This window comes from Topomyia yanbarensis, chromosome 2, assembly GCF_030247195.1.
Source record: "Topomyia yanbarensis strain Yona2022 chromosome 2, ASM3024719v1, whole genome shotgun sequence".
Lineage (NCBI taxonomy): Eukaryota > Metazoa > Arthropoda > Insecta > Diptera > Culicidae > Topomyia > Topomyia yanbarensis.
Window position 1 is genome coordinate 198229880 of NC_080671.1, and position 19655 is coordinate 198249534.

General features: G+C 39.8%; 1 protein-coding gene across 1 annotated transcript; it reads left to right on the forward strand.

Moving 5' to 3' along the window:
• Positions 1 to 1074: 1074 nt before the first annotated feature.
• Positions 1075 to 4059, forward strand: LOC131682621 (uncharacterized). Its single transcript, XM_058964261.1, has 10 exons — positions 1075 to 1538; positions 1597 to 1658; positions 1731 to 1801; positions 1856 to 1968; positions 2051 to 2512; positions 2570 to 2778; positions 2840 to 3066; positions 3120 to 3230; positions 3296 to 3538; positions 3591 to 4059. The coding sequence occupies exons 1-10, from the start codon at positions 1386 to 1388 to the stop codon at positions 3725 to 3727; spliced, it is 1788 nt and encodes a 595-aa protein (XP_058820244.1). The 5' UTR covers positions 1075 to 1385; the 3' UTR covers positions 3728 to 4059.
• The last annotated feature ends 15596 nt before the right edge of the window (positions 4060 to 19655 follow it).

Here is a 19655-nt window from a genome sequence, read left to right on the forward strand (position 1 = left end):
ATGCGCGCTGTTTCGAAATGTAATTTGTTGAGCACCGTAGCCGCCGCAACAGCATTTCCCGTTCGTCCTAAGTTAAGCTAAACCTTCATGAGATGGTGTAAATTCATGAAACTCTCCAGATCAGGCGCGGAAAGAATATATCCGGCTAATGGGAAAGTGTCAGCTTTGTATCATGCACAGCCGATCCTTCTCTCCGATAGTCTTCACTGAATCTCCTACGTAGTTCAAAATATGAAGGAGTTTGACATTGGTACTGATTGGGTCTAGGTTTCGAGTTGGAACTTTATTTATGGAACGATTTTTCATAACCACAATAATACCCCGATTACATTTCGAAGAAATATATGAGTGAAATAGTTGCAAATGGCTGTAATTTCAGAATAATTGCAAATAAAACTAAATTTCTTACTCGTTTCATTCATATTTTGGCAGTGGTAAGCTTTTTCCGAGAAGATAATGAAGATTTTGTTATAAGCTACGACTCACTTACGGGTGAAAAAAAGCAAACTGTATCACTTTGCCAGTTCATGAGCTGAATCATAGGTGTCGCATGACTAATTTTGGCTTTGCCGCAAATCGCCAATTGAGTCGGAATCGGTTGTCGCATTTGAGTTGGAAACCATACTGACTCCATTCAGAAATCCGAACCGGTTCCGGAATGAGTTTAACTAATTTTTACCGTTCGTAGAAGTAATTTCAATTGTTTTCTGCTTTGAAATTATAGTAAATTAAGAGAAATCATCAAAATAAAAGTTTGTTTACAAATCTTATTCGCCCTTTTGCAAATTTAATATGGAAATGTCTTCAAGTTGAAGACAACCCAATAAAGTTCAGCCGGAAATGAACTGGAATTCTGGCTGGTTCCAGTTCGAACACGGGCTCCAGTGACACAACCGATTCTAACTAGAATCGGTTGTGTCACTGGAGCCGGAATACGAACTGGAACCAGCCAGAATTCCAGTTCATTTCCGGCTGAGCTTAACTGGGAAGTCTTCACATCTGGCATCGCTTTCATTCTGAATTTGGATGGGTTTACCGGGTTTTAGCGGCCCTTATACGATCAATACTTTTGTCAATACGATACTGCTCCATACGTCAATCCCATTTGAAATGCATATCGTTTCCAAATTTATTTCATTGCACTTTCAATACTTTTACCAATATACCCTCTAGTATTGATAAAAATATTGATCGCTAAAAATAGTGAAACAGAAAATAAACAAACCAAATTGAATAGAAAAGTGCGCAAACAAATTACATTGTGTCTGGTATAGCTTGTGAGACTGAAAACAGTGGACTGGCACGGTTTACTGTTTATAAAAAGTTATAATAAATATTACTAATCAACGGAATCTAAAGATGGTTATCTATTTTGAACTAACAAAATGGACCAGAAACAAAATGTAAATATAGTGCGGGCGCTGTTAGATCGTGAATCAGCGGTGCATCGTACTGGTTCCTTCGTCTTCAATCGAATAGCATTAGAACTAGCCGAGCACAGCTTATTGCAGCGATTGAAGGATACGGATCTTTGCAAGGTATTTATCGTTATCTCATTATCAACCTGTTATAGTTTATAACCTTGATTTGTTCCAGTCATTGGACGACCTTTCAAATGAAACTGAATCAGTATTCAACATTGAACAAAGTCACAATGGGTGAGTGATAAATTACGATCTTGAAATAATTATTAGGATTTTATTACATTGGATGTCCACAAACTATGATAGATACTATGCTGCCACAGTTCAGACAAATAAAAGTGTGAACATTTTCCAAACCAGTACTATGACTAAAATAGGTATTCACCTTGAACAATATTTATATATTTATTACAATTATCCTTTTTTATTAGCCGAATATCATACAAATGAAAGATCTGTGTGGACGCTATCGTTTCATCCATCTAATCCCGATATAATCGCATTTGGTACGTTGGGAGGAAAGGTATTTGTGTATGTCGATGGGGTAAGTGCAGTGTAATATATATTTCAGTATTAGCACCTTAACGTCATATATCGCATCCCCAAAAATATTGACTTTTGTTTAGCAAGAAGCAGCTTGCTTAGATGAACATGAACCGGTTGGTTCTTTGTGCTTTCATCCCGTAGATCACTATTTAGTGATTACCAGTGGAAACGAGGTTACCTTCTGGGATTGGCAGAACGATAAAATTCTTAGCACCGGAACATACAACGATTGCAAGTGTCGCTTTCTGCAAATTACTGCAAATTCGACGCTGATCACTGGTATTTCTCAAACAGATCTGTTCGTGTCGTCAGGCATAGGGAAAAACTTAGCCACCGTCGAGCCTCAATATCTGATGGCATCGTTTTTAAGAACTGTTAATTTTATGCTTGATTCACTGGAGCATGGTTGTACCATAGGTAATAGCTTCAATGTAGAGTTGAAAAAGCAGTTTTACTTTTGGAATCATCTGTTAAAAACGATTGTCAACAAAACGGAAGAATTGCGCTGTTTTACATCTGTGAAATCGGATATTCAATGCAAGGTTAATGACCAAAACTTAATTCCAAAAACCTTCAACATAAAAATATCTTATTTTTAGAAATCCAACCTCAACACAACACTGGTAGTTCTGAATCGTAGAATAGATGACGTATTCGAAAATATCGATAGAATTGTGAACAAGTTTCTTCCGTTAACTCCTGAATCTGTCAACGAAGAAACAATCGACAAATGTTGTCATGTACCGATGGTGTATTTCGAACGCATTTGCTCCAATTATGTGGAGCAACGTTATAGTGGTTATTTGAGGTTTGATTTGATGAACATAGGTGTAAAACAATAAGGTTTAACAGTTTTCTTATCATTTTAGATACATATTTGAACTATCGCTGGTTAAAAACATTTTGTACAAAATTTTTAAGCTCTATTTTGAATTCGGCTATCAGTTTTCTCTAGAAAGGCCTTACTTGGGAACGGATATTCAAATCGACAGCTGCAACATTCCGCGTAGCCCTTCGCATAAAAATCAGTGTATTCTTCAAGCATGGGATTTGAGCAGCTATCACGATACACGTGATCTGCCTGATTTTAAGGAAGGTACGTAGTCTTTTTTTTCTCTGGAGCGTATTAATTGAAGAAATTTTACACAGATTGGAGAAATGTGATATCTATTTGCTCAATTAACAACGACTCGAATGTTTCAATTTCGCAATGTGAACTTTACATTGCATCCGTCCGGTTGAAAGCTGTGAAAGAGCTGGGTAAGTTGAAATTCGATTATGTTTATTGTTAAGATCTAACAGGAAACATTTTTCTCTTCATATAGAAGTCCGCAGTTTAAACCGTATCAACTTTGGCGAGTGCATGTTCGTATTTAAGTTCGTTGCAAGTTTTGTATCGCTTTCCTTTTCGCCGTCCGGTCGGTATGTTGTGATTGGCTTGCGTTGTAAAAAGCGACTAAAATTTGCGTACATCTTGGATAAAGATTCGAAATGGAAGATAGGCGTTAATTTCAGTCTCGATCTCAACGGAACCGAGAACCGGGATTCAGAGTCATCATCCCCGAATGGTAAATTCTGCAATTCCATACTTGAATTTGAATGCAAACTCCTTTTTTATAGAGCGGGTAGGATTGAAATTGTGCCTTCCGAAAGAATCGCTCAACTATAAAGAAATCAATTGCATCAAATGGGCTACGCTACCTGGACATGGTTTTTTCCTTGGAATGAAATCAAAATTTATTCGAATTTGTAGATGATTCCTTTTAGAATAAATCATGCGTTAAATATGTGTACGATTGATGCACGATCTTTTTATGACATCTTTGATTTTGATAGCGGTTCAATTATGCTTATCATTGAAGTATGCATTCATGCAAATGGACTGGATAAACTGACGAACTTACCTCACGACCCTTAAACATCCAAAAAACATTGAATTAGTTATGCAAATTGCGTTTCGTCTCATCAAAATCCGACAACAGCTGCAGGAATCAGTAGCGAGCGGTTCAAATGACGAATTTCGCGCCAACTCGAACAAATGTTGGCAGCCCCCTCTCAGATTTTAATGAAACTTTCTGTACATGAGAACTTTGTTTTCATACTTTGTTTTTCCAAAAATGATATAGACTGTGTTTTGAAAAGGGCCAAACTTTTTTTTACCATTTTTTTTCAAATGGCTATAGTCTAAAAATGACAAATCCTACAAAAAAAATGTTGTAGTAGTGATTTGTACAAAATTAGTCAAATTTTCGAATAAAAATGTTGAAAAAATTCTTCATTGACTCCTACACTGAAAAAAAAAATCGATTTTAAAAATTTTAAGTCGATATACAAAAAAAACCCATTTTTGATTTGGATGAAATTTTGTTGCAAGATATGTAATTATGTTCCCTACCTACCGTCAAAAATTCAAGTTGGGCACTTTCAAGGAAAAAGTTATTTGAAAAAAAAAACTTTTCCTTGTCCAAACTGAATTTTTTCAGTGTATTTTTATCGAAAACCAAACTAATGAAAGTCATAATCATCTCCGAATCCATTTTCCCAGCTGCTAGCTGCCTGATACATGCAAAAAGTATCAGTAACGAATTTGGTATATATTCATAACAAACTTGAATGAAGACTGGAAGCACAGACTAACAGACATAACACTATGAGGGAATTTCTTAAAAAATATCGATCCGGCAATTTTCCCAGAACACTAGCTCCACCTTTTACTCGCAGTCCCAAACACTCATTTGCTGGTGGGTTACCCCTCAGGCTTGGGAACAATTTTTCGCTAGTGGTCTATCCCCCATATGCTTATTCATATTTCAGTGGCGCCATAATTTCAAAAGCGGCCACAGTCCCAACTACAAATATATTTAAAATGACCGTTAAAGTGAGCGAAGCATTATTTTCGAGTGTTATGTCTGTTAGTCTGTGCTGGAAGGTTGGAAGACTAAAAGACTGGAAGACAAGACTTGAAGATTGCAGTGCATTTGTTCCTCTCAAAACTGATAAATTTTATGAAACAATTGACAAACTTTTCTAAAATTTATTTAATGTCTGATGGAGCAGCAGCACAATACAAAAATAAGAAAAACTTTGCACGCTTGTGTAGATTCCAGTCAAAGTATGAGTTAAGCGCAGAATGGCATTTGGTTTCAGCATCCCATGGAAAAGAACCCTGTGGCACTCTCAAGCGAATGTCAAAAAAGTCGCTGAGAGTTATAACTTGGCAGTTGAACAAACTGATAAAAATATCATAAAATTAATTTTCTGCTACATATTCACTGAACAGTAGAACAAAATGTCAGAAGAACTCTAAGATCTGTATAGTAACGCCAAAACAATATCTGGAACTCAAAAATTTGTGCTTATTCCTGGGGGCAAAGTGTTGATAATACCGTAAGAAAACTCCAAGTATTTCTGTAGGTAGGTTTGAGATAACTTTATTTGATTCTTGTTCGTCAAGTTATATAATGCTAACATAGTTCGATACTAGGGGCAGATCACTTGTGATGCATTTGTAAAAATCAGCGAAATTAAATGCATTTATTTCCATTAAAATAGAAATTCATAATGTATTTTGCGTTGCATGCAATGTTTTTGCGTTGCCTGCAATGTGGTTTGCGTTGCGTGTAAGACGTCAAAACCCTACAGAAAAACTAGCCCTACACTGAGCAAAAAGCATCTGAGAATTTCATAAGTCTCGGCATATGAACCAACCTTCTGACGATGTCATTGAATGCTTTAGAATGTCATAGGCAGGCTTATGAATTCATTGATCTTTATTCATGCACTCCATAGACGTACAAATAATGTATTTCATAAAACCGTCTTATGACTTCGCTCCAATATATGCCTTTAAGAATTTCATAAGTTTTTCTCATGAAACCCATATGAGATCTGTTATTGATTCTATAAAATTGTATTTTGTTTTTCATAAACGTCACTTTTGTGAAAAGTTCATAATTGTTTCTTATGAATTCAGTACTGGCCTGGACGGCCAACCAGGAGTTAATAGTTTCAGCACTTTTTGATTACCGCTGTTTGAAACAAAAGAAGTGAGATTTTCAGTCAAATTGCAACAATTTTACATTGTTTTTATGTTATTGAATAAATTACTGTGAGCATTAAATCTGTTTACATGGTTATGATTTTTACAGAAGATATCCGATTATTTGAAATGAAATAAGTTGTGCATATAATTAGTGTCTGACGCGTATTTTATAATTATCAAAATCATTTGAGAAGTAACAATCATTAGCATTCAGTTGTCAAGTCCAGTTTCCTAGTTGTCTTAGCCCAGTTTCCCAAGAAATATTGACGAAGCGTTGCTCATTATGTACAAATTTTAATATTTAATGAGTTTTCTCTTCAATCTTCTGAAGGGATCTATACTTGGCGGTTAATTTGTCCCGAATTGAGTTCTACAAGATGACCACACAAATGAACTCATGAGGAATGACGTTCATGTTTGACAATTCTCAGTGATTTGTTTACTTTGGCAGTTGCGTGAGTTGGAGTGCAACGGGTGCCCATATGTTACATTCAAACTCACATAACTCCCATGTAAACCAACCACCGAGAATTGTTAAACGAAGTTCATCCGGCTCATTTTGTGGGGTTATGTCGGTTGGAGTAAAACCTCTTAAGGTTGATTTTTACTGTTGATTTTTTGTCTACTAAAAATGCTCGAGAAATGTCAGCCATGTTCTTTTCCTTATATAAATGCACAATAATATCCATAAATAAAAAAATTATGGCATTCATTCGAACATTGTAATGAATTTCATAAGACTGTTCTATGGAAATCGTTATTTCTACTATGTTTTCTACCTATAGATGTCAGCAATTTTCATAAATGGGCACCTATGGCGTTCATTCGGACATTTTCATAAATTTCATAAGACTGTCTTTTGAAAATAATAAGAGATAGATTTGTAAAATTTCCCCTCCAAATCATAAGACAGATTTATAAAATCCATTTAAAATCCTTATGTCTGAAAGTCATAAGACGTTTTTATGGAAATTCAATGTAAATTTTGCTCGGTGTACATTTAACAAAACGTCGGACAAAGTGGATCAGCGTAGGACGTTTGTTAAACAAACTTTTCTGCGAGGGAGTGCCAAGCTGATGCAAAAATGGAAATTAAATGCATTTTTTCTAATTTGATGCAAATTTGTTATACATTCTTAGAGTGATCTACCCCTAGGTTCGATATCGATTGATATTTCATGCACTGTTTATCACAGTCCCTTATTGCCATACCCTCCCACTGAGACGTCCAAAAAATTGTTTCAAAATCGTTCAACACGGGTCCAACGATGGACGTTTGTTGAACGGTTATTTGGACGTTGTCCAGATTGGTCCAACGAACGTCCGTCATTGGACAATTTTGAAACCAACCGTTCTTAGAGGGCTGCCATACCCTCTGCCTATAGTAAACAACACATCCATGCGCGGCGTCCATATGCAAAAGCTCAAGTTACCCTGAGTGCATATAAGGAGAGTGACGACACTGTCAAAATTGGAACAATTATTATTTGTCAGTGTCATTCCAAACGAGTCAAATTCATGTATTTTGACAGGTCGTTTGTTCGTTTGGAATATCACTGACGGATAATCATGACAGTTGTCTTCACTCTCCTTACATACACTCTGAAGTTACCCACTTGAAGTTTTTGTCACATGACGTTCTGTCAGATGACATCTCAGAGCTTTTTATAGTACGTTCCGTATGACAGTTCTTACTGTCAACTGCCGTCCCGTGAATGGCAAATTGTTTATATACAAAGAATATTTCGTACGTATATCACTGCGAAATATTCTTTTTCAACACTTCCCCACAATTTGCACATTGAATACACCGAATAACTTTCTGTGTATATTTTTAGGTAACCCCTTAGTGAAGGCATCTGCAGGTTGATCGACGCTTGGGATGAACTGTAGTTTTACTCTACCATTTTTGACGAGATCCCGGATGAAAAGGTATTTGATATCCAAGTGTTTCATCCGTTGATGTGATCTTGGCTCCTGTGCTATGTTGATACATGGGATGCTATCTTCCATTATGATGAATGGTGTTATGTTTACATCCAATTCATTGAGAAGTTGTGTTAACCACACTCCTTCTTTCGTAGCAGCGCAAATTGCTATCAGTTCTGCTTCACTTGTTGATAAGCTTACAGTCGGTTGTCGTTTCGTTGACCACGAAATAAGATTACCGTATAGTAGAAATGCGTATCCTGAAACTGATTTCCTACCATCAGGATCATTTGCAAAATCTGCATCGGCAAATCCTACTAAAGCTGGATATTCGCTATTTGATGAATAAATTATTTTTGTGTTGCTCATTCCCCTCAAATATCGCAATATTCGTTTTAATCCTGACCAGTGCCAATCGGTGGCGCAGTTAGCATATTTGCTTAGGGTGTTTACCGCAGAGCAAATATCAGGTCTAGACGTTAGTGAAAGATATTGTAGGCATCCCAGCAGTTCTCTGTATGGCTCTTCAGTGATTTTTTCCTCAGATTTTGACCATTTCGTGTTGATATCCAATGGTGTCCCCACTGGTTTACAATCAGCCATCCCAAATCTACTAAGAAGTTTCTCCACGTATATTGTTTGAGAAATTTCAATAGTCTGGCTTTCCAAATCACGATTTATCTCCATTCCCAGGAAGTGCTTAATCTCTAACATGTCTTTCATTTGGAATAACCTTCCAAGTTTCTTTTTAATCCACGTAATTGCTTCGATGTTTTTGGCAAGTAGTAAAATGTCGTCTACATATAGTATTACTATAATGCCTCTAGATTTTGACTTATAGATGCAGTTGTCATTTTTGAGAGGGACAAAACCTAGTGTTTTCATTGCATCATCAAAATGTTTATTCCAAGATGTGCTTGCCTGTTTCAATCCATACAAACATTTGTGTAGACGAACAGTTTGTCTTTGCCCATTTACGTTTGGTGGAAGTTTCATGTATATTTCTTCTTCTAACTTCCCATGTAGAAATGCAGTTTTGACATCCATTTGATGTACTAACAATTTATGCTCGTTAGCAAGGGCTAGGGCTAACCGAACACTCTCTAGTTTGGCGACTGGTGCAAATGTTTCACAGTAATCGAATCCAGGACGCTGTGAACACCCTTTTGCCACTAATCGTGCTTTATATCTTCCATCTTCTTTCATTGAGAAAACCCATTTTGAGTTAATCGGTTTAACTCCTTTTGGCAAACAGTTAACCACTGTCCAAGTGCCATTTTGATGTAATGCATCAAACTCTTATTGAATAGCATGCTTCCATTCTTGCCAATCAGAAACTTTCTTCAATTCCTCAATAGTTTGCGGAATCTCTTCGTTGAAAATCATTGCTGTTTTTGCTGTATAATCGGAATACCAACCCGGTATCTTTCTCTCCCTCTTGCTTCGACGCAATTATTGACCATCATCGACGTCCTCTCTTTCGTCTGTTGGATTTTCATTTGTACTTTCATAGTCAGTTTCGCCAACTGATTCTTCAAGTGAATCTAGATTATCTTGCTCTGTTTCGATGAGTGTGCATTCTTCATGCTGTTCTTCATCAGAAGGATGTATAGCAGCATCCTCGTCTTCGTTCTGTTCTCCTTGGTTTAAGCATGTACATCTAATTAAATCTTGACCAGATGATTCTACGAAATCCATGTTTGTGTGGTCAATATCTTGATTGGCTCTGGTAGATTCATTGAATACTACATTTCTGCCAATTTCTATTGAACGCGTATCCTTGTTCCATAATCTAAAACCATTATTTGCGTACCCCACAAATATCAAAGGTTTTGTTTTGAAATCTAATTTCTGACGCCTCTCTTTAGGTATTTGTTTGAACGCTTTACACCCAAAAACTCTTAAATGATTCAAGTTTGGTCGCTTTTTCAACCATTTTTCATACGGAGTTTTCTCCTCTTCTATCCCACTTGTTGGAGATCTATTGATTAGATATGTTGCTGCATATAATGCTTCTCCTCACATATCTTTCGCTAATCCACTTTCGTAAAGCAAAGCTCTGACCTTTTCCATTAAAGATCTGTTCATACGTTCACTTACACCATTTTGCTAACACCATTTCTTTTGCAATGAGCTTGAAATTCGTTACTTGTATATTCCCCTCCATTATCACACCTTAGCATTGAAATACGTCTTTCGAAGAATGCTGTCGCCATTGCTTCGAATTCTTTAAATTTCTCGAAAACCTCCGATTTCTGTTTCATGAGGTAAACCACGAGAAAGTGCGTATAATCATCTATAAAGGTTACAAAGTAACGATAGCCATCATAGGTTTCCTGCTCCATGCTTCCACAAACGTCCGAATGTATGAGTTCCAGTGGTCGTTTTGATACTGGCAGCTGCAATTGTTTAAATTTGGATGCAGCCTGCTTCCCTGCCATACAACCATCACATACATTTGTTTCACTAATATTTCCAGAAGTTAGATTGATACCCTCAACCATTCCCTTCTTAATTAGTTTCTCCAAACGCGTATCACTGATATGGCCAAGTCTTTTATGCCATGTTTCCAAACTCCAAATGTTCAAATTCAAAGATAACCTCTTCATCTGTAAAAGTAAAACCCTGCTAACCCTTCTAACCGAAAGGAGATTTTCTTGAAGACCCGGAGTAAAAAGAACGTTGTACAATTTCAATTCTTTTTTTTTTTTTTTTTTATCTTAAAATACGTTTATTTAGGCCCAAATGCTGTAGCTTAACGAGGCCGATAATTCATTTTTTTTATATTACATGTCACATGTTAGTGGGGGAAGGGAAAGCCGTATTTAGGGGCGGCTTGCTCCCCTCTTATGTAAGTAAAGGAAAAAGGTAGGAAGTGGGATACATATTGTGTAATTGACATCGTCGTTTGCTGATTGATCATTGTGGCGGATATGCACACTTTGTTGTAGTGTTGTAGTTTCCAGCCTGTAATCGCAGGGGCGAGGGGAGGGTCGATATTTCGGATAATTATTGGCACTCTTTATCATCTGCATGTGCGGTATGTCATGATGTTCTGGATAGACGGTTATCAAGAAGAGTGTGCACCGAAGACTCGTGAAGCAATGCCATATTGTAGATACAGGGATAGGTTGGTGAGATTCTACTGTGAATGAGAGAGGGTAAAATGTATTAAACTTGGACATCAATGGTTTTCAAAAAGATATAGATAAGAAAAATATAGGGGTGGTCACGGCTTGCCAGGACGTCCCGGACTGGCACATAGGGTGATCTACCTCGGGCCCGAAGGGAATCTATTAGTTGGGACCTGGCAACACAGTACTCTGCGCACAGCCAAACAACATGCTCGATGTCGTGATAGCCGTTCTCACAAACACAATGATTATTTTCAGCAAGCCCTATACGACGGAGATGCGCGTCGAACGAGTAATGGTTGGACATGATCCTTGACATCGTACGAATAAAGTCCCGGTTCACATCCAACCCCTTAAACCAAGCATTCGTTGATACCTTCGGGATAATGGAATGTAGCCACCGTCCCAGATGCCCATTGCTCCATGAGGTTTGCCAACTATCGAGCGTCCTCTGACGAGAGATACTGAAAAATTCGTTGAAGCAAATTGGTCTTTCGTAAGTGTCGCCTTCTAATGCGCCCACCTTGGCTAAAGAGTCCGCCTTCTCATTGCCCGCAATAGAACAATGTGACGGGACCCAAACCAAGGTAATCTGGTAAGATTTTTCAGATAAAGCACTCAGATATTCCCGTATTTTCCCCAGGAAATACGGTGAGTGCTTTCCAGGCTTCGCCGCACGGATGGCCTCAATGGAGCTGAGACTATCCGAAACGATGAAGTAATGGTCTGAGGGCAGGGTGTCAATGATCCCGAGAGTATACTGAATGGCAGCTAATTCTGCGACGTAAATTGAAGCAGGATCATTGAGTTTGAATGAGGCAGCAAGATTTTCGTTGAAGATACCGAAGCCTGTGGACCCGTCGAGAATTGATCCGTCAGTGTAGAACATTTTGGCGCAGTCGACTTGATGGTATTTGTTATAGAAAATATTTGGGACCACTTGTGGGCGAATATGATCCGGAATTCCACAAATCTCTTCCTTCATGGATGTATCGAAAAATACAGTTGGATCAGAAGTATCTAAGAGATGAGCACGGTTGACGTTATATGTACATGAATTGATGTTCTGTGCCATGTAATCGAAGTACAAGGACATGAATCGGGTCTGAGAATTAAGCTCGACAAGCCTTTCGCAATTTGCAATCACCAATGGGTTCAGAATATCGCATCGAATGAGCAATCGATATGAGAGGTCCCAGAATCGATTTTTCAGCGGAAGAACGCCCGCCAGCACTTCGAGACTCATCGTATGGGTCGAGTGCATGCAACCCAAGGCAATACGCAAGCAACGATACTGGATTCGCTCCAGTTTGATGAAGTGTATGTTCGCAGCGGAGCGAAAGCAGAAACATCCGTACTCCAACACTGATAATATCGTTGTTTGGTACAACCTGATTAGGTCTCCTGGATGGGCACCCCACCATGTTCCAGTTATTGTACGGAAAAAGTTGATCCTTTGTTGGCACTTCTGTTTCAGATACCTAATGTGACATCCCCAGGTACCTTTAGAGTCGAACCATACCCCGAGATATTTGAATGTTGAAGCTTGAGCAATAGTTTGATTCATTAATTGAAGCTGTAGTTGCGCTGGTTCACGCTTTCTAGAAAATACGACTAGCTCAGTTTTCTCCGTGGAGAACTCGATACCCAGTTGGAGAGCCCAAGCAGACAAATTGTCCAAGGTATTTTGCAGTGGTCCTTGCAAGTCGACGGCTTTAGGACCTGTAATAGAGACCACACCGTCATCTGCAAGCTGCCTTAGCGTGCAGGAATTGACAAGACATTCGTCAATGTCATTCACGTAAAAATTGTAGAGGAGAGGGCTTAGACATGAGCCCTGGGGAAGGCCCATGTAGCTAAATCGTGATGTCGATAAATCGCCATGCGAGAAATGCATTTGTTTTTCAGACAACAGGTTTAGCAAAAAGTTATTTAAAATTGGCGAAAGACCATGCTGGTGCAACTTCTCATAAAGAATGTTGATCGAAACTGAATCGAAAGCCCCCTTAATATCCAAGAATACTGATGCCATCTGCTCTTTGTTAGCATATGCCATTTGAATTTCTGTTGAGAGCAACGCAAGGCAATCGTTCGTCCCTTTGCCTTTGCGGAAGCCAAATTGTGTATCTGACAGTAAGCCATTTGTTTCGACCCAATTGTCGAGCCGAAACAGGATCATTTTCTCGAACAACTTCCGGATACAGGACAGCATTGCAATCGGACGATACGAATTGTGGTCGGAGGCTGGTTTTCCTGGTTTTTGGATGGCGATGACCCTCACCTGTCTCCAGTCATGTGGGACAATGTTACCCTCAAGAAACCTATTAAATAAATTCAACAAGCGTCTTTTGGCAGAGTCTGGCAGATTCTTCAATAAGTTGAATTTAATTCTATCTGGCCCCGGGGCTTTATTGTTACATGATAAGAGAGCTAGTGAGAACTCCACCATCGTAAACGGTGTTTCGTTCGCGGTATTGTAAGGCGACGCGGCGCGGTAGATTTTCTGTGCCGGGGCGGAATCCGGACAAACCTTCTTGGCGAAATCGAATATCCAACGGTTTGAATATTCCACGCTCTCGTTAGTACTGTTTCGGTTTCGCATACGTCGGGCCGTGCCCCAAAGAGTGCTCATCGATGTTTCTCTTGTTAACCCGTCGACAAACCGGCGCCAGTAACTGCGTTTCTTAGCTTTCATTAAATTTTTCATTCGCTTTTCTAATATCGCGTACACTCGATAACTAGCAACTAACCCGTCGTTCCGGAAAGTTTTATACGCGGCAGCTTTCTCCGCGTACACGTCTGAGCACTCTTTGTCCCACCACGGGTTGGGAGAACGTTTTTGGGTGTTCACGTCGGGTACTCGTTTCGTCTGAGTTTGAATCGCGCTATCGAGAATCGAGTTGGACAAAAACTTATATTCTTCCTCCGGGGGAAGTACCTGTGTTGAATCGATAGTTTTGGATATCTCAGCAGCGTAGCTCTTCCAATCAATGTTTCGTGTGAGGTCATAGGGAACATTGATTGGTGCCGATGGTCTTGAACCAGTGGTGATTGCAATTACAATTGGTAAGTGGTCACTACCGTGGGGATCAGATATTACCTTCCACTTGCAATCTAACCGTAGTGATGTCGAGCATAAAGATATGTCCAGTGCACTTGCTTGCGCAGGTGGTCTAGGAATCCGTGTCATTTCCCCTGTGTTCAGAATTGTCATATTGAAGTTGTCACAAAGGTCTTGAATTGTCGAAGATCGATTATCGTCGTATAGACAGCCCCACCCCGTACCGTGAGAGTTAAAGTCTCCAAGAAGCAGGCGGGGCGAGGGAAGGTGTTCAATCACGTTGGAGAATCTTCGATATCCCATCATGGCCCTAGGAGGAATGTAAATAGAAGCAATGCAAAGATCTTTGCCTTTGATTGTTGTTTGACAAGCGACAACTTCAATGCCTGGCGTCGAAGGGAGGTTGATTCGATTGAAGGAGTAGCACTTTTTGATCCCTAAAAGTACCCCCCCATATGAGTCTTCTCGATCCAAGCGGATAATGTTAAAATCGTGGAAGTTGAGGTTTATATTAGAAGTTAGCCATGTTTCACATAGGGAAAATGCATCACAATGATTGTAATTTAGCAAGTGTTTTAATGAATCAATTTTGGGGATAATACTTCTGCAGTTCCACTGCAAAACAGTGATCAGATCCCTGATTCCGTCTAATAAGTTAGCCATCGAAGGATACGATCGCTGTAAGGAGGGGCCATTGTTCAGTCAACTGTTTTAAAAATGTTCCTACTGTTGGTAGAATAGCAACCAGCAAGCTTTTCATAGGATCGGTAATGTTGAAAGCTGTGAATATCCAGTCCACAATGTCAGAAAATTTAAGGAATCCCGTTTTAGGTTGAGTTTCTGACTGTAAAATTGGAGCACTTGGGATTTTTGGTGCCCCGGGGAGTGCTGGGAACTCCTGGTTGTATCTCAATTTCCCAAAACCAGGAGGTATTATCTTCGGATTTGTACCAGCACTTCCAGTTGATGAATTATTTTTATTTTGTACCCTTGTTTGGGACAACCTAGGACCCTTACGAGGAAGTTCAGGTGAGTTTTGATTAGGTCTTTTCCTAGAGTTTCCAAGCGGAGCCAAAGAATGCCCCTCGCAAGGGTCGTTAGAGGCGTTATCGTCAGTTGGCAAGAGAGCGAATGGGTTTTCGGAGATAAGTGGAACAGCTCTTTTAAGCATTTCTGCGTAAGAGCGTCTGGAGCGATCTTTGGCGGATCGCTTCAGTTTATCCGCGCGAAGTTTGTACGTTGGGCATGTCAAAAGTGCATGCGGATTCTCCCCACAGTAAACACACTTCTCAGCGGGGCTACTGCAAGTATCATCCGCATGGCGTTCCCCACATTTACCGCACCGTTGCTTGTTGCTACAGTAGGTGGCCGTGTGACCTAGCTGCTTGCAATTGGAACAATTCATGACCCGCGGTACAAACAGGCGTACAGGTAGACGAGCTCCTCCCACTTCAACGTAGCTCGGAAGTGCAGATCCGGCGAAGGTTACGCGAAACGAGTCTGATGGATAGTAATTACCATCTTCGATGGACTTTGAGTGCAATTGCTTGCACTCCAAAATCTTAACTGATTGAAGGTTAGGGTCCTTAAAGCGGCCAGCCCCATCATTCATCAGATCATCGACAGTTAGACCCGCATCACTTACCACACCGTCGATCTCCACATCACGAGAAGGGATGTAGACGCGATACTCCAGCGTAAAGAGGCTATTGCTAACGATATCATTGGCCTGTTTCAAGTCAGTAACGACTACGCGCAGTTTATCTGACTGAACCTTTTTAATCTCGGTTACGGCCGAGTAACGTTTTGTCAGCTCCCGTGCAACAGTTATGCTGTTTAACGGTTTATTTTTGGGCCGAAAGTATACCACCCAAGGACCAGCGGATCCATCCTGGTAAACCTTGACTCGGGGGGGGGCTGTGAGACATTGGGGGAAAGTGGGGGAAGTGGATCGACCATAACATTATCTGTCTCAGTATCAGATATACGTTCTTCTTCTTCATAATATTCCTCTTCGGAGGGTGATCCTTTTGTTTGTTCCATTTTGTTGCGGGAGCAACACGCTCGACCGCACTGTTTAACTTAAATCAAAATAAAAAATCAAAAGTAATAAAAAGAAAAAAAAATCGATAAGAAAAGTAAAAAACGAAACACTTCACCAGTTGGTTCCTGACGAGCTGGTAGGTGGATTGATCCTTCGTTTGTTTTATCCGTCACCCGCGTGACCTTCACACAGTAGAGCTGATATAGCTCGTCTAAACAAAGCCGTCTTTCAGGCAAGAAAAATGTTTAGTAACGCACTTCACTGCACTACTTTAACTGATATCGCAGGTAACAATTATCACTCGCGGGACTGTTTATTAGTAATGCTTTACTGCAGCCTCTGCCACAGCAAGCACCTTCGTACCACCGAAAAAACTAAACCACACCGGAGAGAACAAAAAGCACTTGTTTCCCGGTACAAAGTTGGGTTACGAATCAATTTCAATTCTTTTATTGTATTGTTACCCACAACACTCTTTAATCGCATTTTTCCAATTTTTGTTGTCCGTAAATTCTGGCCCGCTTTCGCCGTCGAAATGGTGATTGGCTTCTCTAATTCTTGGACATCTTCCAGCAGCTTCTCGTCATTAACCATATGGTCGCTTGCTCCTGAGTCAATTACGAATCTGACTCTCCTACCACGATCCGCTTTGGTCATCATTGCAAAGCTCTTTTTAGGCTCCATCTTTTGCTGCTTCTTGAACTTATCTTTCTCCTTCGCGTTAAACTTTTTCATTAGTGGGCATTTATTTTTAAAATGCCCAGTTTTGTTGCAACCGAAGCATCGGGTTACCTCTCTCCTTGGCTTGTATTTTGAAGACAGCGCAACGTTTTTCATTTCTGCTTGCTTCTCTTCCCCAGCTTCAGCATCAATAAACATTCGTTTGATCTCCATGATCGGCTTGGCACACAGTTCTTCATTCGTCAGTACCATCAGAGCGCCTTTGACGTGTCGGTACTTGTCTTGCATGGAGATCAGTAGAGCATGAACTTTTTCCGATACTGTCATTTTTGAACCCATACGATCTAGCTCACGAATAATCAGATCGTACTCATCAAAAATCATGGACAATTTGTCGTGATGTCTTTGTTTGATGGTATACAACCGGTCCCGCATATTAACCATAGCGGCTGTACCGCCCTTTTGGTACGTTCTGACCAGAGTATCCATGGCTGCTTTCGCATAGTTGAGCCCAATGAGTTTATTCAAAACATCATTGTTGACCATCATGACAATCTCGTCCAATGCTTCGACGTCGTCATCAAACCGTTTTCTGAGCTTAGCCTTCCTGGCTGTTTCTAGCTCTTCCGAGGCACCTACTACTGGTTCGTAGAAGTCCTCTTCTTCGGGCGTTCGTAGCAACGTGTGCTGGAGTTTCATCTTGATAAGATGATGTTCCATTCGCCATTTCCAGGCTGGGAACCGCAACTCCGAACCGTCGAATATCGATTCGCGGTTGACGCTACCGAAGTATGCCGTCGTCGGCACGGTACGCTCGAGAGTTCCCCTCTCGTAGCCACCACCTCTTCTGTCCTCGAGAGTAACCCTCTCGGCAGATCCTCCAGCTTGCTGCTGGGTTGCCATCCTCTCGGCAGATCCTCCAGCTTGCTGCTGGGTTGCCATCCTCTACTTGCTCCTGAAACGCTGGTGCTTGCTGGATGTCGCTTCTGTCCGAAACGATGGTTCTCGCTGGCCGTTTCTACCCGAAACGCTGGTCCTCGCCGGATGCCGTTTCTGCCCGAAACGCTGGTCGTCGCTGCTACCGGAACGATGGTTCTCGCCGGCGGTTTCTACCCGAAACGTGTATCTTCCAAAACAACTATTTTACAATAGTCCAAGTGGCTAGTTCCAGTTAACTACTGGGCCCATAACCTGTTGATAATACCGTAAGAAAACTCCAAGTATTTCTGTAGGTAGGTTTGAGATAACTTTCTTTGATTCTTGTTCGTCAAGTTATATAATGCTAACATAGTTCGATATCGATTGATATTTCATGCACTGTTTATCACAGTCCCTTATTGACTGCCATACCCTGTCATACCCTCTGCCTATAGTAAACAACACATCCATGCGCGGCGTCCATATGCAAAAGCTCAAGTTACCCACTTGAAGTTTTTGTCACATGACGTTCTGTCAGATGACATCTCAGAGCTTTTTATAGCACGTTCCGTATGACAGTTCTTACTGTCAACTGCCGTCCCGTGAATGGCAAATTGTTTATATACAAAGAATATTTCGTACGTATATCACTGCGAAATATTCTTTTTCAATACAAAGTAGAGACGAAAAGATATTCTAATGTAGAAGATGAACCAAACATAATTTCCTTGTATAGAAATAATACAAAATAGCATGCATGAAGATAATTTTAAGACAAATGTAAAATATAAAAATAAATAAATAATTATGTAAAATTCAATACATAACGTTGTAGTGCTTATTTCTTTCTCTGATTCTTCCTCAGCACTAAACAAGAAAATAAAAAAGTAATAATGGAATATTTGTTTAACGATACAAACTCTTTTCAATGGGATTCTTGATTAAGAGGTTACATCGTTGGTTACAGACCTTTTAGTGATGAAAATGTCAAGAAAGTTTGAATTTGCGTAAAGGAATAAAGCAATGATTTCATTACATTAAACTTATAATATTTTGGTAGTACATTTTCAGTAAAAAAAACAAGCATAAGCTTATAAAAATAAATTGATAATTGGCGAAGTTATGGCTTTTTTCCCGAAGCCCTTTTTTATTTAAGAGATTTGCGGTGATCAATAGATCATCTAAAATCCCAAAACTCAAAAAATTCGATTAGTATATGAGTATTCCCCGTACTTGAACAATTAGTTGAATAAATAATAATTTTTTCCTGCATTTGAGAACGTTTTTAGTAAAAAATCGCTGTTTTAAGCTCAGAAAAATGTATTAAAAATTCTTATCCATGAAACAAAAATTTATGAATAACAAAGGAATCGTGAAAGTACGAGAAAAATTAATTACGATCAATCGAAAAAAAAAAGAAAATTGATTGAGTAGTTTTTCGGCAATAGGGATCTTTAGGGGTGTGTAAGCCGTGTGGTGTCCGGCGGGCTGAAATCTTTTTGCACTATTTCAGCCAAGAATAGAACCTCTGGGAACTGCTCCCATGTCGTAAGAGGCGACTAACAACATGCTAGAAGTTCCTAGGTCGAGGTATTGCTCCGTACCGAAGACTTAACCTGGGCGAACCTTAAGGTTCAGGGTTGTTAATCGATAATTAATCGTCATCGTCGATAACGTTAACCACCCGTCAACGTCATCGGAAACTCCGTTAACGATAATGTATCGTCGGATTCATCGTCATCGTCGATAATTCATCGGTGGTTATCGCGATACATTTTGCGTTACTTTCCCGTTTATTCTATGAACACTCATAGTAATAGACTCGCGGATGTAAGAATCGCAAAACTGGCAACTAGAAAAACAAGCATGTTAAACT

Excerpts from the sequence above, each read along its gene's own strand:
- LOC131682621 (XM_058964261.1), top strand. The coding sequence starts at position 1,386 with ATGGACCAGAAACAAAATGTAAATATAGTGCGGGCGCTGTTAGATCGT. Across the intron at positions 2,513-2,569 it reads AATCGGATATTCAATGCAAG|AAATCCAACCTCAACACAAC; the intron begins GTTAATGACCAA and ends TCTTATTTTTAG. Across the intron at positions 3,231-3,295 it reads GAAAGCTGTGAAAGAGCTGG|AAGTCCGCAGTTTAAACCGT; the intron begins GTAAGTTGAAAT and ends CTCTTCATATAG.